Raw genomic sequence first — 27,243 nt, 5'->3', positions numbered from 1 at the left:
TGTGTCCAGTTCTGGTCACCTCATTATAGGAAGAATGTAGATGTTTTAGAGAGGGTGCAGAGGAGATTTACCAGGATGCTGCCTGGATTGGAGGGCTTGTCTTATGCAGAGAGGTTGAGTGAGCTAGGGGTTTTCACACTGTAGAGAAGAAGGAAGAGAGGTGACTTGATAGAGATGTACAAGGCAATGAGAGGCAGAGATAGAGGAGATAGCCAGAGACTTTTCCCCAGGACAGAAATGACTGTCATGAGGGGTCATAATTTTAAGATGATTGGAGGAAGGTATAGGGGAGATGTCAGAGGTAGGTTCTTTATGCAGAGAGTGGTGGGTGCTGGAATGCACTGCCAGTAGTGGTATTAGAGTTAGAGATATTTAGGACAATTAAGCGACTGCTGGACAAGCAAATGGACAGCAGTAAATTGAGGGGTGTGTAGGTTAAATTGATCTTCGATTAAGATAAATGCTTGGCACATCATCGTGGGCCGAAGGGCCTGTACTGTGCTGTACTGTTTTGTGTTCTATGTTCTATGTTGAGCTTGCTTATGGTCATTGTTGAGCATAGTTAGATTTGTTTTCTTGATTGACTGGTAGCTCCCATGTTAATCACAGGACAGTGTTAGGGTGAATCACCAATGATAATATCAACACCAGGATTCCCAAGCCTGTTTTAGTATATTAAATGAAGACTTCATCTCATCAGGGTGTTCACATTCATAAAAGTATTTTTGATAATCATTTCTTTGTAGAATTGCCCATGTTCAGAAATTATACTTTATTTCACGTCACTCTCTGGAGTGAATTTCAGTTCTTCAGACTCTGCTAAAGATTAAAATGTATGATAGCTATCTCAAAAATATATAGAATATGAAACTATTACATTTTCGTGAAAATTTATATTTTAAAGAAATTAAAATTCAGATTCAAAACATCTCAACATTTGTGTCCATACCACAAGCATTAAAATACAAGGTGTCAAATAAATTCTAACAACGTCAAAGATAGGTAAGCAATAGTCAAGCAGTGAATATTTTCATACTGTCGTCACATGGTTTCTTAAAGACATTTCACTGTCAATATTTATCTAAAATCACAAAGATTTGAACTTTTAAAATTTACAATGTAATATTCTGATCGAGAGGTGTTGTTTATTTTTCTTCAATTTAGATAGCTATATTCAAACAGTGAGCATTAATGGCATATTAGGAACAGGGTGGGAGCAGTGATAAAATACAAGGGAGCCAGATTAACATGCAAAGATGGTTAGCAAATTACCAATGATTGGACTTTTAGAATGCAAGAGGAACAGAATAAGTCATTAGGCCCTTTGAGTTTGTTCCATCACTCACCTATATTTTAGACAAAAAAAAACCCTGCAGATGCTGGAATCCAAAGTAGACAAACAGGAGGCTGGTAGAACACAGCAAGCCAGGCAGCATCAGGAGGTGGAGAAGTCAACCTTCTTGAAGAAGGGTTAATACCCAGAACATTGACTTCTCCACCTCCTGATGCTGCCTGGCTTGCTGTATTCTTCCAGCCTCCTGTTTGTTTATTCACTTAGATTATGGCTGGTCTAGGGCAACTCGTCTTCCTGCACTATCCCCATACCTGCTGATTCAATTACCTCAGATCAGTGAAAGTTCTCTACTAATCTTTATTTCAGTTTTTTTTTAAATCTACTGTCTGTCTCAGTAACTCCTCCAAGTCATTGCATTGGAAGCTTTACATAACAGAGCTTTACACACCTTGGATGTCTCATCGGTTTCATCTTCATGGACTGAGCTGGATGGTGATGGAGTAGCAGACTTGCTTCCTGGTGGGGATGGTGAGCTGTGCTGGATAGCATTTCCTCCCATGTTAAGACCAAGTTGTGCACTGAGCTGTGACTGGTTTATAGTGGTCAGCTGACCACGTTGCATTGCTCCTGGGTGTCTGATGTCTGTAGATTGGATAGCAGATCTCATCATTGACATCTGTGGGTGAGCACTGTAATGAGTAGTTTCTGTGTTTCCCAGATCATGCATCTGGAAAAGAAAATGATGGTGGTGGGGAAATAATAAATAAAGTTTACTGAAGAAGCACACACATTTGTACAAGGAGATTGATGGTTTTGGTTATACGATGACCAGATTGATCTCACCTGTCTTATTGCCACTCAATCCATGTAAATTATGAAAATACATTTTATCAAGGTTAATATATTATTATATATTGATAAGAAATCATTCCTGGAACTATATCTTGAGCAAGGGGAAATGTCTGCATGTTTAATTTTGTGCATTAATGCGTTTAATTCTAAGTAGTGTGAGATTAAACTGCTAAATACTAATGGCCATTTTTGGTGACAATATAAGCGACTATACTGGACATTGTGCAATGCACTAAGCCAAGTATTACTTTGTATAGATTGCTAATTGTCACCTCAGAAAACTGCAATCTGTGTCTTGAAGTGATATTTCCCATTGTACATATTTTTTCACACTAGAGTTCATAAACCCGAAATTGGATCCTGTTTTGTGCTGGGACCTTTGTTTGCTAGATCTACAATTAGATAGACATGGTTGATTTAATTTATGAATTTTTAAATAAAAGCTTTAGTGAAACACATTGTGCTCATCTCTCAATAATCAGAAATATTTCAGACACCGAGATGTCAAATTGATTACAAAGTCTGAATTGGATATATTTATATCTGTTGTGATCAGATCCGTGCACCATCAAAAAGTCACAGCACACGCAGTAACGTAAAGGTGTCATGTGAAAGCTGTTTCAACACTGATCTTATCTCACTGAGAAACACATGGTATTGAGGTCTGAAATGATATCAGACTAACACCATGTGTTACTGACTACCTGCACTGCTGTTAATCCAGGTTTCAAGTACCATCAAACTTACATGATGACATTCACTGTTGTTTTTAAAAAAAAGAGGTTCCATTTATATGAAGTTACCAATCCTTGAGCAAAACTGTTGTCTGGTTCAATTGGTATCATATCGGTACAACATCAAGGGCCGAAGGGCCTTTCCTGTGCTATATTGTTCTATGTTCTATGACCATGGCTCAGTTGGAAAATATATCATTTGGACAGATGCTGAGGCATACAGAAGACCACAAGGTACAGGAGCAGAAATTAGGCCATTCAGCCAATGAGTCTGCTCTGCCATTCAATCATGGCTGATAGGTTTCTCAAATCCATTCTCCTGCTTTCTCCTCTAACCCTTGATCCCCTTGATACTCAAGAACCTATCTATCTCAAACTACACTCAATGACCTGGCCTCCACAGCCTTCTGTGGCGATGAATTCCATAGATTCACCACTCTCTGGCTGAAGAAGTTTCTCCTTATCTCTGTTCAAAAAGGATCTTCGCTTTACTCTAAGGCTGTGCCCTCGGGTCCTAGTCTCTCCTACCAATGGAAACATTTTCCCAACATCCACTCTGTCCAGGCCATTCAGTATTCTGTATGTTTCAATTAGATCCCACCTCATCCTTCTAAACTCCATCGTACATAAACCCAGAGTCCTCAAATGTTCCTCACATGTTAAGATTTTCATTCCTGGGACCATTCTCATGAACCTCCTCTGAACACGCTGCAGAGCCAGTACATCCCTCCTCAGATATGGGGCCCAAAACTTTGCACAATACTCGAAAGTTGTCTGACCAGGGCCTTACAGAGCTTCAGAAATACATCCCTGCTTTTATATTGAAGTCCTCTCAAAATAAATGCCATCATTGCATTTGCTTTCCTAATTACTGACTCAACCTGCAAGTTTACATTGGATCCTGAATTAAAACTCCCAAGTCTCTTTGCACTTCAGACTTCTTGTCTCCTCTGTCCTGAGAACAATGCCAATCTGTCAAACCTCCCTTCACATCTCTGGCACAGGTAAAGTGACCTGGGTTCGATTCCACCCACAGGTGACTGTCTGTGTGGAGTTTGTACATTTTCCTCATATCTGTCTGGGATTCCTCTGGATGCTCTGGTTCCTTCCATAGTCCAAAGATGTGCAGGTTAGGTGGACTGGCCATGGAAAATTGCCCATAGTGTCCAGGGATGTGCAGGATGTGTTAGTCATGGGAAATACAGTGTGACAGGGGTAGGGTAGGGGATTCGGTCTGGGTGGGATGACTCGATGGGCCAAATGGCCTTTTTCAACACTGCAGGGATTTTAGATTCGATGAATGCTCCTCTGCACGTTCTCCAGTTCAATCACATCCTTCCTATAATGTGAATTCCAGACTGCACACAATACTCTAGATGTTGCCTAACCAATGTTTTACATGGTTCCAGCATCACCTTCCTGCTCTTACACTCAAGCATCCTGGCTAATAAAGGCAAGTATACCCTGTGCCTTCTTAACAACATCTACCCATCCTGATACCTTAATGGGGTGCCAAATAATGAGGAGGATAGCCTCAGATTACAGGAGCATACAGACAGAGTGATTATTCCTGTCCATCATCATTCCCACCTAAGCGCTCCACACTTCCCACTGACCTATCACAATTACCTCCTACCTTTCCTCACCTATCACCATTCCATCTATCTTTCCCCGAACGCCACCCTGAGGCTCCTCTGATCCATAGTGCTTCCCAGGGTCTTGCTGCTCATCATGCATTCCCTTGCCTTGTTTGTCCAAACAAGTGCATTCCCTCACATTTATCTGGATTGGATTCTGTTTGCCACTGAGAGATTCTGAGGATTGCAGATGCTGGAGAAGTCAGAGTTGATAAAGTGTGGTGCTGGAAAAAGCACAGCAGGTCAGGCAGCATCTGAGGAGCAAGGGAGTTGACCTTTTAGGGATAACCCTTCATCAGGACTGGGGAAGGGGAAGGAGGCTGAGAAATACATAGGGGGAGTCAGGGTGGCGTTCGGGGAAAGATAGATGGAATGGTGATAGGTGAGGAAAGGTAGGAGGTAATTGTGATAGGTCAGTGGGAAGTGTGGAGCGCTTAGGTGGGAATGATGATGGACAGGAATAATCACTCTGTCTGTATGCTCCTGTAATCTGAGGCTATCCTCCTCATTATTTGGCACCCCATTAATTTATATATCATCCACAAACTTACTGATCAACCTTCCTATATTCACATCTAAATGTCTGTCAAAATATTCTTCCTGTAATGTGTCAGCAATTAAGGAATTCCAAAGTTGTTCATTATGATGCACAAGTCAATGTTTACTCTTTCTCCAATACCATAAACATGAATAACCTGGTCATTCATTACCTGTCAGCTACAGATCTTACATGGAGTGACATCATTTGCTGTTGTAAGAGGTATAAACACCTTATTTTTATGAGATTCACATTGCTCTATAGGGACCTGTAGGATACCAGCACCCAGGGATGAAACAAGCCCCTGGACTGATATAGGCAGCTGCTCTTGACTTACTGTTCTGGGAACCACCTGACTGCATGATATTTCCCATGACTTGATTGAAGACTACTCCTCATAGACTTTGACATATGGCTATTTGCTTGAAGCACATGCAGCATGTTTAGTGCGTACGTGGCTGGTACCTGGTGCAGGTGTGAGATTGACACAACATGGTGCCATCAACCAACTTGACTGATGACGTGGTGCCTGGTTTGTGTCTACACTAAGCAGTAAGACAAAACAGAACTACTGTGAGCCTTTAAAGATAAGGTGTGCTAAAGCAGGAATGCTGTGAACATTAAAATAGGTACAAAGTGAAAGAGCACAAAGAGTGAGCAGGGAGTCCTGAAATGCATGTGGTCAAACCTTACGATGGGTGCTAAGTGTCTTTACAGGAGCACTGCAATGAGAGGAGCTGGTGCACACTATAGTACAGGACCACATTGTCAGTGAGTTAGAGATGAGCTATGATGAGGCTGAGATATTTCAAATGCATAGGTCTACGTGTAATCATTGTCTGTTGAGTGTGCCTTGAGATATTGATGAGTAACGTTGAAGTTCGATGTCCAGAGGAGTAAGCAGTGAGCTGGAGTTACCAGGTACCCGAACTGATTCCCATGTTGGGAATTCTTGGTGCGTAGTTTCTATCCGGGGATGGTAGGATGGAAAACTACACATTAACGAGATGAGATTAACTAATAATTAGATGTTACTGTATGCTAATGTATGCAATCAGGTCACTGACTATTTAACACTATTGGAAAGCTGGACATTTTGTTCTTGATGTCATCAAACTCCTAGTTGGATATCTCACTGATTTTCCCAACTTTGTCACCATGAGCCCATTCCGGGGTTGGGAATATTCCACCATAATTTTGGCAAAATAAAATCCAAATCTCAACTTCTATATAACAGCTAATGAACGACAACAAATCACTTTTAAGATCATAAAGTCACAATCACAGTCATTATTTTAAATGACCACAATTACCAAAGATACTACAACTACACTGTATATATATTTACCCAGCTCAGTTAATATAGAAGTACTTCTGAAAATAAAGTAAATATGAGAGTGGAGGGGTCAAGATAGAGATCTTGATCAGAGGTCAGTTTAAAAGGAAGATGTTTGAAGACATGAAGGATTTGGATGTTCAGAGGGCACGTGTGATTATTCCACATGGATGTAGGCTTGCTCGCTGAACTGGAAGGTTCATTTTCAGACGTTTACTAGGTAACAGCTTCAGTGAGCCTCCAGATGAAGCACTGCTGATGTTTCCTGCTTTCTATTTGTATGTTTGGGTTTCTTTGGGTTGGTGGTGTCATTTCCTGTGGTGATGTCATTTCCTATGGTGATGGCATTTCCTGTTGTTTTTCTCAGGGGGTGTTAAATGGGGTCCAAACCAATGTGTTTGTTGATAGAGTTCAGGTTGGAATGCCATGCTTCTAGGACTTCTCATGCATGCCTCTGTTTGGCTTGTCCTAGGATGGATGTGTTGTCCCAGTCGATGTGGTGTCCTCCCTCATCTGTATGTAAGGATGCTAATGAGAGAGGGTCATGTCGTTTTGTGGCTGGTTGATGTTCATGTATCCTGGTGGCTAGTTTTCTGCCTGTTTATCCATGTATATGGCATCTACATCATCAATCAACTCATCAATCAAATTTGTCACTTCCTCAAAGAATTCTAATATGTTGGTAAGACATGATCTTCCCTGCATAAAACCATGTTGCCTATCGCTGATAAGCCCATTTTCTTCCAAATGGGAATAGATTCTATTCCTCAGTATCTTCTCCAACAGCTTCCCTACAACTGACATCAGGCTCACCAGTCTATAATTATCTGGATTATCCCTGCTACCCTTTGTAAACAAGGGGACAACATTAGCAATTCTCCAGTCCTCCAAGAACTCACCCAAGTTCAAGGATGCTGTTTAGGTATTTATGAAGACCCTAGCTATTTTCTCTCTCACTTCCCTCAGTAACCTGGGATAGATCCCATCCGGACCTGGGGACTTGTCCACCTTAATGCCTTTTAGAATACCCAACACTTCCTCCCTCCTTATGCCGACTTGACCTAGAATAATCAGACATTGATCCCTAACCTCAACGTCCATCATGTCCCTCTCCTTGGTAAATACCGATACAAAATATTCATTAAAAATCTCACCTATTTTCTCTGACTCCACGCATATCTTTTGTCTTTGAGTGGGCCAATCCTTTATCTAATTACCCTCTTGCTCCTTATGTACAAATAAAAGGCTTTGGGACTTTCCTTAATCCTGTTTGCAAAGGATATTTTCATGACCCATTTTAACCCTCTTAATTCCTCATTTCATTGGTCCTATATTCCCGCTATTCTTCCAAAGCTTTGTCTGTCTTCAGTCGCCTAGACCTTATGTATGCTTCCTTTCTCCTCTTAGCTAGTCTCACAATTTCAACTGTCATCCATGGTCCCCATATCTTGCCATTTCTATCCCTCTTATTCACAGGGACATGTCTGTCCTGAACTCTAATCAACCTCTCTTTAAAAGCCTCCCACATAACAAATGGAGATTTACCTTCAACAGCTGCTCCCAATCTACATTCCCCAGCCCCTGCCCAATTTTGGTATAGTTGGTCTTCCCCCAATTTAGCACTCTTCCTTTAGGACCACGCTCGTCTTTGTCCATGAGTATCCTAAAACGTATGGAATTGTGATCACTATTGCCAAAGTAATCCCCTACTGAAACATCAACCACCTGGCCGGCTCATTCCCCAACACCATGCCCAGTTTGGCCCCTTCGCAAGTTGAACTATTTACAAACTGCTGTCCCTCTGCTAGATGCTCTTTACAAATTCTGCTCCATCTAGACTTCTAACACTAAATGAATCTCAGTCAACGTTGGGAAAATTAAAATCTCCCAGCACCACCACCCTGCTGCTCCTGCATCTTTCGATGATCTCTCTACATATTTGTACCTCTATCTCACACTCGCTGTTGGGAGGCCTGTAGAACAATCTCAACATTGTTACTGCACCCTTCCTATTTCTGAGCTCTGCCCATATTGCTTTACTGCTTGAGTCCTCCATAGTGCTCTCCTTCAGCTTCTAATTTTTAGATGTTTTTGTTGAATTTAAATTCCACTATCTACCATGAAGGGATCTGAAGCAGGTCCCCAGGACATTAGCTGAGTTTCTACATTAATAGCCATATGATAATACCACTGGATCATTACCCCCCTTTCCTGCATTACAGTAGGGATGCAGTTTGAAAAGTACTTCATTGTGTTACATCTCACTGGAGCAGCACAATGGAACTCAAGCCCTACTGTTTCCAGAGTCATCATCATCAAAATATTTAAAGAAGTACGTAAAAGTCCCCATTTGCCTATATTTGTGACTCAGGTTGACTACACAGATCAGTTTAATGTAGGATTACTATACCTGCACAAGTGTAGATGGCAGTGATGCACACCATCATGACAGAGCCTTCTGCTTGCCACTCCTCCCTCTCCCACCCTGGGCTGTCCACATTGGTTGGTTTCTCCACATACTCACTGGTTGCACAGCTTACCACGTAGCTCAGGACAATTGCAATAGTGAGGTAGCAGGTGAGGCATGGATGGATGGTTTGTTTGTTTGTACCCAGGAGTTGGACTACAAAGCTGTATGTTGGTAAGTGCATGGTCACTACGCCACCTAGCAGTGGCACTGGCAATAAACACAGCTGATTGCTAGAAGTTTCACTGCTATTTCTGACAGATCCAATTTACATTGGGAGGAAAAGGAGGCAGAATACACACATGGAGGAAATTGGAATGCAGCAAGGCCATTTGAACTAATGCTAGGTTCAAAAAGACTGTAGACCATGAGATATAGGAGCAGAATTCAGCCATTGGGCCCATCGAATCCCATTTTTTTTTGTTGGCTGGAGATCCATGGTGCGTTTCGCTTGGTGAGAATTACAATTTATAACAATAGATGTAAGTGCTCAAAAAAAACCTGTCAGAGCCTGTGGAATTGTCAAGCTCTCAAGATATTTTAAAAATCTCTTAACCTTTGAGATTTGAAACAAAAATAACCTATTGAGTCTCTGAGCTGAATAAAAATGATTTCTTGCAGTTTCAATAGATGTTTATTGATAGAAACCTGTGGTCTGTCATTATAATATTATTAAAATAATTAGAGTGTTGGTTTTATTGCTGCTTGACTGCTCCCTCAGCTTATCATACACACACTGTGAGGTGATACATTCCCAAATTGATTGACAGTTCCAAGAGGTTATTAAGGGATTAACTGCTTTTGATCTGGGTTATTAATACAAATATCTGTTTTCCCTGGAGCGTCAGAGCCTGGGAGTGACCTTATAGAAATTTATAAAATCATGAGGGGCATGGATAGGATAAATAAACAAGGTCTTTTCCCAGGGTAGGAAAATCCAAAACTAGAGGGCATAGGTTTAAGGTGAGAGGGGAAAGATTTAAAAGGGATCTAAGGGGCGACTTTTCACGCAGAGGGTGGTACGTGTATGGAATGAGCTACCAGAGGATGTGGTGGAGGCTGGTACAATTGCAATATTTAAAAGGTATCTGGAAGGGTATATGACGAGGAAGGGTTTAGAGGAATATAGGCCAAATGATGACTAATGGAACTAGATTAATGTAGGATATCTGGTCAGAATGGATGATTTGGACTAAAGAGTCTGTTTCCGTGTTGTACAGCTCTATGCCTCTGTAAGGAAGTTAAAATATGCTTAAAGGACTTGCAATGATTGGCATTTTTATGAAGTGAAATCTGTAATAGAAACTTAAAATTTTATTTAACCTGAGCATGGCTCCTGCCCATGGCAGCTTCTGGGTGTAATAGTGGGGTGTGCGTTGGCATGAGTGCATACATTCGCCACTTCTGTACTCATTTAATAGATCAGATTTAACAAACCTAACTAGTATAGAGAGCCAGGCCATTCTTTGATTCATGCACTTGATTACAGTAGCATAACAATTAAATACTGCACTCAAATGCAAGGCCTACACTGATACTAATACAACAGATTTGTGATTATCCACTGTTTATTTAGGAGCACAAAACACTATTATTTAAATGTTTTAAAATCTTCCTTAGGCAGCCAATTGTATAGCATCATTCAACATTTTGTAAATTTTCTCTTTGAATTATTAACATACAAACTACAGTTAACACACCCAGATGGAGTACTCCAATTAAAGTTACCAACAGAAGCAAATACTCAGCTTTCTTCTGTACATGGCAAGCGGTTTGTTTCCATGTTTCCGCCACTTAACCTGAATGCCACCACAACAGTAGATCAGTGAAAAGTGAAACTTTATTCATATTTAATCATGAGTATTGAAAGGATATCCCAAATCTAAAAACAATAATAAGCAATGGATTTCCATTTGAGATCATCTGGATTAATTTGAAATGCACCTTTCAGAAAGAGTATTGCATTTATATGTAATTAAGTCTAAGAATCGTTTCAGTTATAAATGAAGCAAGAAATTACTAGATCAAGCAACATCCAACTTGATTCACACACTGACCATGCAACTGATTCATCAATGAACTCTTGAAGAATGGACTTAGGAGAGTTAGAGGGGGGCATAAAAAGGTCTTGCTGGGTAGGATTAAGGAAAACCCCAAGCATTCTACACTTAGGTGAGGAGTAAAAGGATGACCAGAGTGAGGGTGGGGCCAATCAGGGATAGGGGAGGAAACTTGTGCCTGGAGTCGGAGGAGGTAGGGGAGGTCCTTAATGAATACCTTGCTTCAGTATTCACCAGTGAGCGAGACCTTGTTGTTTGTGAGGACAGCATAAAACAGGCCAATATGCTCAAACAGGTTAACATTAAGAAGGAGGATATGCTGGAAATTTTGAAAAACCTACAGAGAGATAAGCCCACTGGGCCATCGTAGAATCAATGCAGTGTGGAAACAGGCTAGTAGGCCCAACAAGTTTACACCAACCCTCCGAAGAGTAACCCACCCAGACTAATTTGCCTAATCTATTAGTCTATATTTACCTCTGACTGATACACCCAACCCACACATCCCTGAACACTATGGGCAATTTAGCACCACCAATTCACCCAACCTGAACATCTTTGGATTGTGAGAGGAAACTGGAGTGCCCTGAGGAAACCACGCAAACATGGCAAACTCCACACAGACAGTCGCCCGAGGCTGGATTCAAATCCAGGTCCCTGGCGCTGTGTGGCAGCAGTGCTATACACTGAGCAACTGTGCCACTCCAAAGTTTCTTTGAGAAGTGAGGAAAGTGATTGCTGCAACTTTGGCGATGACCTCTGCGTCCCCACTGGAGTCGTACCAGATGATTGGAAGGTGGCAAATGATACTCCCTTGCTCAAGAAAGGGAATAGGGAAACCCCTGGGAATTACAGACCAGATAGTCTTACGTCAGTGCTGGACAAATTATTGTAGAGGATTCTGAAAGACAGGATTTATGATTATTTGGAAAAGCATAGTTTGTTTAGAGATAGTCGGCATGGCTTTGTGAGGGGCAGATCATGCTTCACAAACCTTATTGAACTCTTTGAGGATGTGAAAAAACGCATTGATGAACTTAGAGCAGTGGACGTGGTGTATATGGATTTTAGCGAGGCGTTTGATAAGGTTCCTCATGGAAGGATCATTTAGAAAGTAAGGAGGTTTGGGATACAGGGAAATGGGGGTGTCTGAATACAGAATTAGCTGACCCATAGAAGACAGAAGGTGGTAGCAGATGGAAAATATTCAGCCTGGAGCTCAGTGATGAGTGGTGTTCCACAGGCATCCATTCTGCGACCTATGCTTTTTGTGATTTTTATAAATGACTTAGACGAGGAATTGGAAGGGTGCGTTAGTAAGTTTGCCGATGATGCGAAGGTTGGTGGAGTTGTGGATAGTTGTGGATAGGTTGTAACGGGACATTGACAGGATGTAGAACTGGGCTGAGAAGTGGCAGATGGAATTCAACCTGGAAACATGTGAAGTGATTCATTTTGGAATGTGGAAGTTGAACGTAGAATACAGGTTGATAGGGTTGTGAAATTGATAGGGTTGTGAAGAAGACATATGATGTGTTGGTTTTTATTAGCAGGGGGCTTGAGTTTAAGAGCCACAAGATTATACTGCAGCTCTATGAAGCCCTGGTTAGACCACACTTGGAATATCGTGTTCAGTTCTGGTTGTCTCATTATAGGAAGGATGTGGAAGCTTTAGAGAGGGTGTAGGTAAGATCTTCAAGGATGCTGCCTGGATTGGAGGGTGTGTCTTATGAAGAAAGGTTGAGGGAGTTAGGGCTGTTCTCATTGGAGCAAGGAAAGATGAGAGGTGATTTATTAGAGATGTACAAGATGTTGAGAAGCATAGATAGAGTGGAAAGTCCAAAACTTTTTCCCAGGGTGGAAATGGCTACCATGAGGGGCAGTAATTTTAAGGTGATTGGAGGAAGGTTTACGGGAGATGTCAGAGGTACGTGGGTGTGTGGAATGCACTGCCAGCAGTGGTGGTAGAGTCAGATACATTAGGGACATTTAAACAACTCTTGAACAGGCACATGGGCAATAGTACAATGAAGGGTATACAGATATAGATAAGTTTGACCTTAGAGTAAGATGAAAAGTCAGCACAACATTGAAGGCCGAAGGGCCTTCACTGTGCTGTGCTGTTTGATGTTCTATGCTCTCTAGATCCATTTTTGACAGATTTGGATCCAGCTGGTAAATTTTTGATAAAGCAATAAATCCTTAAATTTTAAACTAACCCTCTTTTTCAGGAAATTAAACTATTTTGTACTGAATATGGTGAATCTCTCAATCTCTATAATGTTACTTTCAAGATTAAATTTAATTCATACTGAGGTCATTATGATCAGAATCGTGGACAATCGTGCAGCGAAAACGAAACATGCTCAATCACTAACCACTGCTCACAACTTAGTCAATTCATAATCATTACAAACTATTCTCAATGATAGCTTCTTAACAACACAGCTGAACTTTTCAAGTTCTGTACATAGATTGTCCTTTATTTTTCCTTCTGTTCCTATTTCCACATATAACCCGGAATTCCTTGCTCCCAGAGCTGACAAGTTGGGAGCTGGGAATTAGGCCAAGCAGTCTGTATAGAAACCCTGGTGCCTTGACTAGAATAAAGCTGGGGCTGGGAAAGTTCCGTGGTTATCCTTCTCGACCCACACCATTGGCAAGGACAGGACCATTGAAGAAGCTCAGCTTTCTGCTGCAGAAATTGCAAGATTTGTGAGTGGTCCTGGTACCATGTGGTATGCTATAACTGTGATAAACCATGTATACAGCTTGGAGTAAGTGAACACTGCAGATGCTGGAGATCCAAGTCGAAGAGAGTGGTGCTGGAAAAGCACAGTCGGTCAGGCAGCATCCGAGGAGCAGGAGAATTGATGTTTCAGGCAAAAGCCCATCACCAGCATCCTTCATCACCATTCCTGATGAAGGGCCCTTGCCTGAAATGTTGATTCTCCTGCTCCTTGGATGCTGCTTGACCAGCTGTGCTTTTTCAGCACCACACTCTTTGACTATGTACACAGCTTGTCAGCTTTCTGGGGGTGTCCTTTGATTGAAAGACTGGGCCTGGCTGTCTGCTGAGAGTCAACCTCTACCCCTTGCTGTGGATTCTATGTCCCCCTGTCCCTGCTGTCCCTAATCTTACAGGCCCACCCTCATTACTTGTGGATACACACAAATTTGCTTTCCCTGGGTCTCTGTGATCACACAGGGTCTTCCAGCAGCAAACACAGTCCCCTCCATGGTGCTGCCAAGTTGTGAAAGCTGCTAGCCTCTGATTGGCTGGCTGTTCCAGCAGGGGAATGTTTGTTGCTGGGACCTTCCTTCCAGTTAAAGGCCCATCAGTGACCTCATCAATGCCTGATTACTCTTATATTTGCCAGGCCTTGCAGCTGGCCCCAGAGGTGTGCACCATCTCAGCAAGATTCCACCTGTAGGATTGTTTGGCTCTTGAACTAGCTGCTATACAAGTGAAATCAATCATCCTGAAATAGAAACTTCGGTTGAAGAGCCCACACTTAACATTTCAACTTCTCTGTTTTCTTTACAACATCTACCTGACCAGCTGATTGGCTCCAGTAATTTTATGTTTGTTTTAGATTTTCCGAATCTCCATTTTGCTTTTTTTAATGATGGTATTGGATGAGTTTCTTTACGTTAGTAGTTTGAGTTAATTGACAGAATGTTAGGTGTAATTGTATTCTATGAGATTAATGTCAATTTTCAAACCTTCCATGATGTTCTAATCACTGCAATGCTCGCAACATTGTACAACAGGATCATGAAATCAATTGGAGTTCCTCTAAGTCCTTTTTGTAAATGATATTCTTGAAAACTACATATAGATGTTCCTACGGTGGAACAAATAAAATTCAAACTAATAAAAATGTCAGCTAAAAAGAATTCATGCTCTGCAAGAGGTATTTATCCTATATCCTGAAATTACTCAAATGGGATTCAGGTTAAAATAACAACTGTAAAATCTAAAATAAAATAAATGTTGTCATGTATATTGGTGAGAAAACAATTTTAAATTTCATTTATATGTAATTTCTAAGTTCAAACTGGTCAGGTATTAACATTATTGAGTTGCTACTTTGTTGTCAGCAAGATCTGGGATAAATGGTGTGGGCTTGTCCAAAAGGTTGAGGATAATATAGTACTCTCAGATCTGCACAGCATCTGGTGAAAGTTATGCAAATCAAGCTTTTAGAGTCGGATTTGTTGTCAAAATTTTAACTACAGCAATTTGAATAATTGTTTAATATTGCATAACACGAGCAGATGTTTCACTGACTCCACATGGCCTCCAGGAATATTTTGCAACAGGTACAACGTCGGCCAAATGCTATGATTCTCACTGAAGTGTGAGTAATTGACATGTGCTTCAAATGTTTACAACATGTCTTTGTACTAAACTATAGTATTTAGCAATACTTTTTCCAAAATATTAATTCACCAACTAAAACCGTAATGGAAAGAACATTCATTTGCCACAAAGTTTTAATAGTCATCTCAGTTTTCATATAAAGTCATAAAGATGCCCAGCACGGAAACAGACCCTTTGGTCCAACTCGTCAATGCTGGCCAGATATCCCAACCTGGCCAGCACCCGGCCCATATCCCTCTAAACCCTACCTATGCATATACCCATCCAGATGCCTTTTAAATGTTGCTATTGTACCAGCCTCCACCACTTCCTCTGGCATCTCATTCCATACACGTACCACCGTCTGCATGAAAAAGCCCCTTAGGTCCCTTTTATATCTTTCCCCTCTCACCCTAAACCTATGCCCTCTAGTTCTGGACTCCCCGACCCCAGGGAAAAGACTTGTCTATTTACCCTAACCATGCCCCTCATAATTTTATAAACCTCTATAAGGTCACCCCTCAGCCTCTGACGCTCCAGGGCTATGAATCTGCACTCCAAGGTCTCTTTGTTCAGCAACACTCCCCAGGACCTTACCATTAAGTGGTAAGGTATAAGCCCTGTTCTGATTTGCTTTCCCAAAATGCAGTGTGTCGCATTTATCTAAATCAAACTCCATCTGCCACTCCTCAGCCCATTGGCCCATCTGATCACGATCTCATTGTAATCTGAGGTAACTCTCTTTGCTGTCCACTACACCTCCAATTTTGGTGTCATCTGCAAACTTACTAACCGTACCGCTTTCTGATAAAGAAACTAAACCAAAACTAGAAAAATACTAAGTTTGCCACTAGCATGTGCTTTGAACTGGGGAGTGTTTCTGGTAATTACAGAGAATTATTTTAACTGACACGATCTTGTAAGTATCATTTTGATCTAAGGCCTAATTCTTGACAACAACAATTTTCACTTCAGTTTGAGAAACTCTTCACTTTTGTACAAGGCTATCATTATTGCTGTCATTTCAATATAATCTACATCAAAACACTTATGTATTGGCTCTATCTCTTACTACATTACTGTATCTGTTCTGACTAGCTGTTCTTGACTACTGCACATTGTACAGCAGTAGACAGACTGAGAAACCAATGCTGGTAGCCCTGAGGCTTGGTTTGTTAATGTTCCTAACCAGCTGCTACCTATGTGGTGCTAGCAAGCAGCTCTGGAAATGAGCCAGCTTTCAGCGAAAGAAATCAGGTGTCTCTGAAACCTTCCCATTTAGCCCTGGCTGTCACCACTTGACACAGAGCAGTGGTGACTGTGATCCCCAGGGCTACTGAAATACACTGTTAGAGTTTAATGCAACTACGGTATAAGGCTGTATTTACATGCTGTTAACTATGTAGTACTGACAATGACTCTTCAGTTCAGTGGCTATTTGATGGTTTGCCAAGCTGCTTTCTGCATGAATGAGAGATAATATTGTTACTGTAAACCTTAAAAGGACTGATAGTTTTGAAAGTATAACAAGTGTTTACAATTATCTTACATGCTACAAAACCTTTTAGAAATGTCTTGGAGATATGTCTTCAATGCTCTAATCATCATTCAGCGAAAACCATGTTTTGTGTTTGATTCATTAAACACTAATGGATCTTTATTTTATAATCTTCTCTCTTCGCATAAAACCATTGAGGTATGAGTCTATGGATACTGTTGTCCTTTGGTGTCTTACCAATATTTTCATGTGTAATTCTGGGTGACGAGTGTTGCTGGACTATTTTGTCTTACTGGAACCACACCAAGTTCAATCCTCGTCTCACCTGAAACACCTCTGCACATTAGCAAGGTGGCATCAAGTGGATAACAATTTGGAGTGGGAACCTTGGCTGATTCTCCCCTTTTTTGCTCTTCCCCACCACCTGAAGCTAAACTTTATCAACAGGAGTAGAGGAAATTTTTCAAATGCTGCATGGTCATTTCTCACCTGAAAAACCGATAGCCAGCAATTAAAAACTGTTCCACAGTTTCCCCCATTCCTAAATATGGATGATCAACCCACTTACTGATGTACTCAGATGGAGCTGCCAGTCTGTTTGATGGTCCTTCTACATTCCCCAGGGTCACTTGCACTGATCTGTCACTCAACTCAACGTGGGAACTAAGCTTTAGAAGGAATGAGTAATCGGGGATAATTTTGTACCCACAGCTGAACTTGATGCTTACACTAGTATAAATGGGTGTCACAAGAGCTGCTCTGGAGGATTCACACATGTCTCCTACCAACTCAGAGGGGAATCACTGTGGTCTGCACGAGTTGGTATTACATGAGCCAATGCTTATTGTAACATAGTCACCAGAGGAGCTGAACAACGGCGACTGTCAAATGCAGCACACAACAACATTGTTTTAGCAGACTGACGGACATGTGAGTTAATGGCGGAAATTGTTCCTTATTGATTTTTTTTCAAATTAAAGCCTTTACTGCTGCTTAATATTATGTAAGTTCATGTAAAATGAATGTTTTAATATCAGTTATAAGAATAAAATTAAGGATGTGTGCATTTAAAACAAAATCACTGCAGTCCGTGAAATTCTTAATTCGGAGAGATCCATGAGGCAATATGAGAGCTGATTTGGAAAATGACCAATGTGACAGAACAGATTGGCTTGGCCAGTCAGATTAGGAGCTTGAAACTGGATATTATAAATGGAAACAAAAAGGTGGCATAGTTAAAGTGACCATGAAGCCTTAGAATATCATGAAAACCCACTGAATTCATAACGTCCTGAGGAAATCTTAGTCTGGCCCCTTTGTCATTCCAGTTTCATAACACATCATTGATGTTGAAGTGTTCTGTGATTTACACTAGCAAGCCTCTCAGTTGTAACCAAATGCTACATAGAGGAGTTAGGGATAGACCATAAATACTACCATTGCTGGGTTTGTTTTCACTGGAATGCAGGAGTCTGAAGGGCGACTTGATACAAGTTTATAAGATTGTGAATGGCATGAATAGAGTGGGAAGTATGAGGCTTATTCCCAGGGCGGAGGGGTCAGTTAATAGTGGATATACAGGTTCAAGGTATGGGGTTGGGGGGTTGTGGGGGGGGGGGGTCTAGTTTAAAAGAGATGTATGAGGCAAGTTTTTCACACAAAGGATGTTGAGTGCCTGGAACGCACTGCCAATGGAGGTGGTGGAAGCAGAAACAACAGCAGCATTCAAGAAACACCTGGATGGATACAGGAATAGGAAGAGAACAGAGGGATACAGATCCTGTAAGTGAAGACAGTCTTAATATGGAAGGGCAAAATGTGTTGGCGCACGCTTGAAGGGCCGAAGGGACTGTTCTTGTGCTGTATTGTTCTTTGTTCTTGCCAAAACAATGCCATATTCCAACATTTATTTGTTTTAAAAATAGGAGAAAGTGAGGACTGCAGATGCTGGAGATCAGAGCTAAAAAATGTGTTGCTGGAAAAGCGCAGCAGGTCAGGCAGCATCCAAAGAGCAGGAGAAGCGACGTTTCGGGCATAAGCCCTTCTTCAGGATTCCTGAAGAAGGGCTTATGCCCGAAACGTCGATTCTCCTGTGCCTTGGATGCTGCCTGACCTGCTGCGCTTTTCCAGCAACACATTTTTCAGCTTTGTTTTAAAAATAAACATGGTATGAAGCTTGTACAATGCACATTTCACCCATTGGCATTAGAATTCCATCTGGATCATACATACATCCCGGGATGCAGATTAGCACATAACAAGGAGGCTCCTACCTGAGACAGGTGGGCACTGGCTTGCCTTTGCGAAGGCCCCAGTGAAAATGCTGACGGATGGATCGGGCGCTGGCAGCCCGTTCCCGATGAACAGAAACCGTCAAAATTGGGGCCATTATGTTTACGTTGCTTTGCCTACACAAGAAAAGGGGCAGAGTAAAAAACAAGTCTAAGGCTGTTGATTAATCCGTTAGCACGTAGCAACATAAATTACTTGGAAGTGTCCTGCTACAGTTGTCTCACATCACTAATCTATTGCATTGCACACTTTCATATAGAGACGCTGGCAGTGATATTTACAAAGAGACAAGGTAGGAGGACTTCTGGAGAGGAAACCCGGAGATCCTGCTGAAATGGTTTAAAGATTGTGTTTAGCACTGTTTCCCTCCTGTCAGAGCAGCTTGATTGACAGCTGCCTGCCAATCGGGTAGGGAAACGTGTGGAACGAGACCACTACTGGAGAAAAATCAGATTGGGGAAGATAAAAGTCATGGGGGAGATCAAAGTCAGTAGATGATTAAAGTTGTTGGGAAGCTCCAGGTCAGGGAGAAGATGGAGGTTAATGATCACCGGGGGTCAGTGATTGTTCAAACCCACTCGTTCTTTAGAGATGGCATAACTTCTATTCTGAGATGGAAAGTAGGCAGTTACCAGCAAAAAACACAACAATAAACAAAGAACTGCAGATGTTGGACATCTGAAACAAGAGCAAACATCGCTGGATAAAGTCAGTAGGTCTGGCAGCATCTGTGGAGAGAAAGCAGAGTTAACATTTTGAATCTAGTGACTCTTCCTAAGAACAGTTCTGAAGAAGGATATTGGAGCTGAAATATTAACTCTGTTTTGTTTCCGCAGATACTGCCAAACCTGCTGAGGTTTTCTGGCAATTTCTGTTTTTGTACCACTGTGCATGTTGTTTAAAAGGTTTAACTCCATCTACTTGAATTTAAAATGGACCAAACATTTCGTTAATATTATGCAATTTAACAGTGAGAAGGGAAACCTCAAGTTGTCTTTTTGAATTTTCAATTCTCCAAAATCCAATGAAACGACTGCATTGATTTCTTTTTCACTATATAATTTCAGTCTTTATCAAGAAGGCATCCAACCATGAAATTGAAAAACTGTATGCCATTAAATGAATGTTGCCATCTTTTGAGAGACAAAAATATAACCAGCTTAACTGCTGGAATATATAATGACAACCATCTTCTCAGAAAGCAGTTAAAATAATAGGTCCTTAAATCCCTAACATGTGGTTTGAACAGATACATGATAGATCAGCAGCAAAGACAGGGTTTCATTGTTTAAAGATTGACAAAACTGTTGTGCTTGCTTAAAATAAAAAACACTATTTTTTTACTTAATCAAAGATTAAACAAACTTAATCTGATGGAGAAAAATGTGGGCCAGTGAAGAGAGCTCTTAAACATGTCCTTTGTGACTGAATGGTACTTTAAATACAGGAAAACCAATTGACAAAGCATCTGCGAGTATTGGTCAGGATTTGAATGCTGAACATACTTAAACTAGTTCTTTCCGAGGTCAGCTTCAGAATACAGAACTGTCAATAAATTGGCATTAAATTGGCATCAAGGTCACAAGGCTGATAGGGTGAAAATCAACATATAAGTCGTTACAGTAAAAATGTTTATTTGTCAGGGGAAAGTGAGGACTGCAGATGCTGGAGATCAGCTGAGAGGCAGCATCCAAGGGGCAGGAGAATCGACGTTTTGGGCATAAGCCTTTCATCAGGAATTTGTGGATGGAGTGAAGGTATATCAATGCAGTAATGTGGAGTAATTGTCCTCGAGGGAAAATGGAAGATCATGGTACTTTGGCATCACACAAATCTGTTAACTATGGTCACACTGTAAGCTGGAAACATTACAGATGTACATTCATATACTTTACTCTAAAATTCAACAGAAGTTTTTCATTAATAAGATACAACATGATTTCTGGTTTGCTACCTTACTGAGCATACAGTAATCCGGTTCATATTTCTGCTGGATAACATTTTAGCTGAAGCTAGTATTGCATTCAAAGTTTGATAAATTTCACTAATTGCATTTAATAACTTGATTACTATACTTAGGCAACATGATACTGTCTGCACAATATTTCTCAACATTCCAAACATGAAAGCAGATATTAGAATGAGTTAATAATTACATTCTCCTACAACAAAATGTTTTAAAATTGTAGCGTTGCAGGAAATCATAGTGAACCCAGAAAGATACAAGGTACGAGGTCTTACTATAATGGACACATGGCTGACCTGTAAATGAAGAGTTTCTATATTTTAGATTGGAAATAATAATTAATTAACTATTTAACACTATCCACAGGTTCACAGAATTATAAAATTATTACAGTGCAGAAGGAGCCCATTTGGCTCATTGTTTTCGCACTATATACTTTTTTATTTTTTAAGCAGAAAGTGATTAAGTATGCAGTTAATGTTCTTGCATTTCTGATTTACCGCTCCCCACAATGTTAACAATTACAGAGCTAGGACGTAAAGACTAGTAGGGGAGTTCAGCAGTATATAATACAAATCTGATATTGATTTCTGCTCTAAAGGCAGTATATCTTCAGTAGTACAGTTCTTTTAAAGAGATTTTTCAATGAGCATCATTGCATGCTTTAATCAAAATTTTTTTATCAAACATTTGTTAAATGTTTTAAATGTGTGCATACATCAGATTAAAGCCCAGTCAATACAACACATATCACTCAAATGTTGCTATACTAAAACAAGTTACTGTTGCATAAAAGAATGGTTCTGAAAGGGTTAATGACGGTGACTACTGAATCAGATGATGTCATATGGACTTGGGTAGAGAATGAAGGTTCTGATAGGGTCAGACATATCACCCCTGACTATTGTTAGTCTTAGCAATTATGTTGCATTCGCCAACATAACCTGTATCTGTTATGGTTATGTAATAAACTACATATTTTTGTTAAGACAAGTGCCTCTTCTTGTTAAAGTGAATTAGTGGTTTATCAGCTACCACTGTTAAATAAACAGGCCTTTAGACATGGAACAGAAATGAGGATTGGTTGCAGAACTCTACACCAACCATTAGCTGGGAGCGGTGGATGCTACAGCATCATTTTCAATGTTGCTTAAATACATCTCGGTAATAATGGCAGAAAAAAATCATACCAATACAAAAGAAACATTTTTAAAAAGACAAGTGAGTTTATCACTTTAAGAACATTGTCACTGTAAGAATACACAGTCAGTTAACAGTTACAAGTACTTGTACAAATAGTCAGCAGATCACAAAAAAAAGAATGGCGGGGCAATTGCATTACTCCAGGTTAAAAACCGAGACCTCAAAACTTATAAAGGTACACAGGGTAAGTCGTGTGAGCCAGAAAGGAAATAAACAATCCCGTCACATCTATAGTGTCCTGAGAGAATCTGTGAGGTCAGGCCTGATTCAAGGAGTTCCAGGCACCCACTACCCTCTGGGTCCAACATTTTTCTCACACTTCTCCCCTAAACTTTCCCTCAACCTGTACCCTCTTATAGTTGACCTTTCTACTGGGAAAAAAGTCTCTGACTATCCATCCTACCGGTGCCTCTCAGAGGTTTGTAGACCTCTATCAGGTTACTCCTCAGTCCTCGGTTTTTCCAGTGAAAACAATTTAAGTTTATCCAACCTTTCCTCAACCTAAAACCCTTGAGACCAGGCAACATCCGAGTAAACCTTCTCTGCACCATGCCCAAAGCATCCCACATCCTTCTCGTTGTGTGGCAACCAGAACTGCATGCAAAATAAAGTTGGACAGAAGAAGATGGAAGAATTTTAAAACTGTGACAAGATCAGGAGATACAAAATAAAAACCACAAAATTGGCAGGAAGATTTATTAAGTCTGCAGCCACAAGTGTTTATTTCAACAGTTGGGGAAAGGGATATGCATTGTGTATGGAAACGGGAAAAGTGAGAAAGCATCAACTTTGCAGGAAATGCCCATGCAGGCTGCAGAATGGAATAAATTCTCTGTTTTGTCTATGGAAGGTAGGAAACCACCATTTTGATCACAAAGATGCAAACAATACAGAGATACCATATTGCTATTTAGCAGAATTTAACATTGCATCATCACAATGCAGAATTGAAAACTTTATCAGAGAGAACAACAGTGTTGTTATGGTACAGAGATGAAAAGCTTATATAGCAAGGACAAGAAGATAACATATCTATGGCACAGAATAAATATGGGATTCCTCATGGTTATCCACAATTTGGGGGAATGCAGCATTTAACAAAACTTACACAACAGCAAAGTGCACCTTTAGGTGTTTCTGGTTTGTTATCCTCTTGACAATAATTGTTAGTTTTTTTCTACTTAAACTCTTTAGTTCCTCAAATAGTGTGATTAGATCCATTCAGGTTGTTACCTCATTGATGAAAATGTTAAGAGATGTGAAAGCCAAGAAAGTCTGAGAGTGCAACGTGAAAATGAAAATAAAATACTTTATTGTGATGATTGTGACCAAGACTGAAAAAAATGTTCAATTCCCTTTTGACTCACACACTCTTAGAAACACAGAAAAAAATCACAATCAGGAGCAGGAGGGGCCATTCGGCCCTTCGAGCCTGTTCTGCCATTCAATATGATCATGGTTGATCTACTAATTCAATACCTTTGTTCCCACTTTCTCACCAAGACCCTTTGATCCCCTTAGCCCTAAAAACTGTATCTAGCTCCTTCGTGAAAACATATAATGCTGGCCTTGACCACTTTCTGTAGCAGAGAATTCCACAGACTCTCCAGTCTATGGGTGAAGACATTTCTCCTCATTTCAGTCCTAAGTGGCATACCCATATCCTTAAATTGTGACCCCCTAGTTCTTGATGCCCTGGTCACCAGGAACATGCTCCCTGGGTTTGCCCTGTCTAGTCCTGCTCGAATTTTATAGTTTTCTATAAGATTCCTCATTATTCTAAACTCCAATGAATATAGCCAGAACATCCTTCCTCAGCTAAGGATATCAAAATTACACATAATACTCTGGATGTAGTCTCACTAAGGCCCTGTACAATTGCAGCAAGAGATCTGTGCTCCTGAACTCAAATCCTCTTGCCATGAAGGCCAACACACCATTTGCCTTTTTCACCTCCTGCTGCACGTCCAATCTTACTTATTGGGCGGCAAGGTGGTACAGTGGTTAGCACTGCTGCCTCACAGCGCCAGAGACCCGGTTCAATTCCCGCCTCCGGCGACAGACAGCACGTTCTCCCTGTGTCTGCGTGGGTTTCTTCCGGGTGCTCTGGTTTCCTCCCACAGACCTGTGCAGGTCAGGTGAATTGGCCATGCTAAATTGCCCGTAGTGTTAGGTAAGGGTAAATGTAGGGGAATGGGTGGGTTGTGCTTCGGCGGGTCGGTGTGGACTTGTTGGGCCGAAGGGCCTGTTTCCACACTGTAATGTAATCTAATCTAATCTACTTTCAGTGACTGGTGTATGAGGACACACAGGCTTCATATCTCCCTTTCTTCCCAATCTATTGTCATTCAGATGACAATCAGCCTTTCTGTTTTTGTTACAAAAGTGGATAACTCACATTTATCTTTGTCACACGTCATCTGCCATGCATGTACCCACTTACTCAATGTGTCCAAATCACACTGAAGCACTTCTCACAGCTCACCCTCCCAACCAGTTTTAAATCGTGATGAATATATACTGATGAGTATTTACCACACTGTGGGCTGAGGCATAAAAAAAGTCTAAAAATACTTCCCCAACATTTAAAACAGTTGCTTTAGATAATTCATTTCAATCTTGAGCCACATTACTGAAATCCTCCATTAATGGTACAGAGGTTAATACTATCTCTACCTCTGTCATCCCCTCGAGTATCATCACCCTCTGGGATATCTGTACACATCTAAGACTGTCCTCTAGAGAATTCTCAATCTGAATTGGCCAGTCACCATCGGTGGTGAAGGCTTAACCTCCTGGAATTCCCTCCCTAAAACCCTGACTCAGGCCTCTCCTTCCTCATTCAAGGCAATCATCAAAATTTATCTCTTTTAACCAAGATTTTGGTAATTTATGCTAATATCACCCCTGTATAAACTTGCTTTTATAATGCATCTATGAAGCACCTTGCAACATTCAAGGTGTGAATATAGGTTGTTATTATTGGAAGGGTGGAAGTTCTTCAGAATGTGAGAAATTAAAGGTTTGATTCACCACTCTGCATAACTGTCCATAACCCAACAACAACCCATTACTAAAAACATCCAGCCAGGTCTAACTTCTGCAGTCTTCAAGTAAATGTAATAGCAAGGCATCAGAAATATTAATAAACACCAAAAATATGGCAGAAATCGCTTAAACAGGTTTAGTTCAGCAGATGAGTTAATATCCAAAAACATAACCAGAATTAGGCAGAAGAGATGGAAAATGGCCAGCTGGCTTTCTAGAACTCATTTTACTGGATAGTAAAAAGATCAATTTAACTTCTTTCTTTTTAACTTAACAGTAATATTCAATAAGAAGTTATTGGTTTTGAACCTGTGTCTTTAATAGGAGTTTTTCTACTTTCCTATTGCAGGCTACCACATCTATATTTGACACACCTTATACAGCTATAAGCTTAATTTTTTATTCACATAGAAACACAATATTAATTCATTTTTCTGACCTGCAGCTAACGCCATCAGCTTTAGATTACAAAGTAATAAATTGCTTTCAACAGAAGGCCACTCCAGGGATATGTCAGGATCAGAAGACATGTTAGGGACACACTAATTAAAATACTGACAAAAGTAATTAAAAATAAATGTATTTAAAATAGCTACAGGAAAGAGCACTTGAATTATAAAAACCCAGATTATCAGGCCTAGTTGAGAGGTTGCAGAGGGGTTTAATAATAAGAATTTGCATTTATATAGCACAATTAACATAGAAACATATTCCAAGGCCATTCATTAGAAGAACAACATAAGAGTTGCTGTCGGTATAAAATAAAAGGTTGCTTTAAATTCCAGGTAGGAATCAACGTTACAGGAAAATAAGTGGTCAGTCTAGTTTCTTTACTGCAAATGCTGGCAGACATGACAGCGCAGTACAGGCCCTTCGACCAGAGATCATGTGAGAGATTGTTGGATACACAATTAGAATGCACTTCTGGATGACATCACTGAGATAAGACACTGCATCTTATCTCAGGCTTTCATCTTTTATGGAGCAGACAATCTTCCCATGTACACGGATGGTAATGGAGTAGTTTAGGTTAGATGGCCTTCAGATTGGTTTCACAGGTCGGCACAACATCGAGAGCTGGACGGCCTGTACTGCGCTGTAATGTTCTGTGTTATATGCCTCACATAAGATTTCTGAAATGTTGGGCTGGAGGAACAGTAACATAATGGGAGACCCCTCCTCTATTTAAACCTAATGAGGGGGATTAACTGAGTGAAGTTAAAATGGATTTAGGAACAGACAGTCCAACTCCTAATGGTATTAAAACTCAGTTATTATTCATGTCTGATTAAAACAACTTAAAGCATTATTAAAATACTACACGAGGAATGTGAATACCACTTTTAAATCAGCAGCTTCATTCCATTAAATATATTGGCATCAAAGGCAATTTCTCCTTTGACCTGAATCTGCTCTAAATTATAACTGTTTACCTCAACCATCTCTTTTGTGAGTTCAGATTTGTCCTGTGAAAAAATCCATTATTTTACCTGAAGGAAATTCAAAATTTGTGTAAAACAATGTAAAATTTGATTCAATAAGTGAAAAATGCTAATGCAATTCCAAAATACTGGTTCATTTGATCCACTGAGCAAACATTTCCTGTAAATAGATCACTGTCAGGAAACGTTGACCTGAACATCTATATTTAATAGACTCTTGTCATTATTTTTAATGAGGACAGTCAAAAAGGTGGTTGGGAGGGGGAGGTTATAAATTTTCCATTTTCAGATTCAATAAGTATACAAAGTTATTTTTTACAAATTTTAAAAACTGTCAATCAATACAGCGGCTATGTTCAATTTTCCTGTGGGGTGATTTTGTGAAGCACAAATTAATTAGTGAGAATGACAGAAAACTGAACAGTCACACATTGCTATGCTAATGCATCTTTCAATATTCTCAAGCAGCAATTGTTATTTAATGATATAACGGTCAAAAATTAAATAATC

General features: G+C 40.4%; 1 protein-coding gene across 1 annotated transcript in view; it reads right to left on the bottom strand.

The window, feature by feature from the left end:
* Positions 1–27,243, bottom strand: part of tox (thymocyte selection-associated high mobility group box) — a 250,318-nt gene that overhangs the window by 50,828 nt on the left and 172,247 nt on the right. The window contains exons 3-4 of the mRNA XM_043689379.1: positions 19,056–19,190; positions 1,743–2,021 (exon numbers count right to left, since the gene is read on the bottom strand). Of these exons, the coding sequence (XP_043545314.1) occupies positions 1,743–2,021; positions 19,056–19,190 (414 nt within the window). The remainder of the gene's footprint in view (positions 1–1,742; positions 2,022–19,055; positions 19,191–27,243) is intronic.

Source organism: Chiloscyllium plagiosum, chromosome 4, assembly GCF_004010195.1.
Source record: "Chiloscyllium plagiosum isolate BGI_BamShark_2017 chromosome 4, ASM401019v2, whole genome shotgun sequence".
Classification (NCBI taxonomy): domain Eukaryota; kingdom Metazoa; phylum Chordata; class Chondrichthyes; order Orectolobiformes; family Hemiscylliidae; genus Chiloscyllium; species Chiloscyllium plagiosum.
The sequence above is the reverse complement of the archived record's forward strand: the minus strand, read 5'-3'. Positions and strand labels throughout refer to the sequence as shown.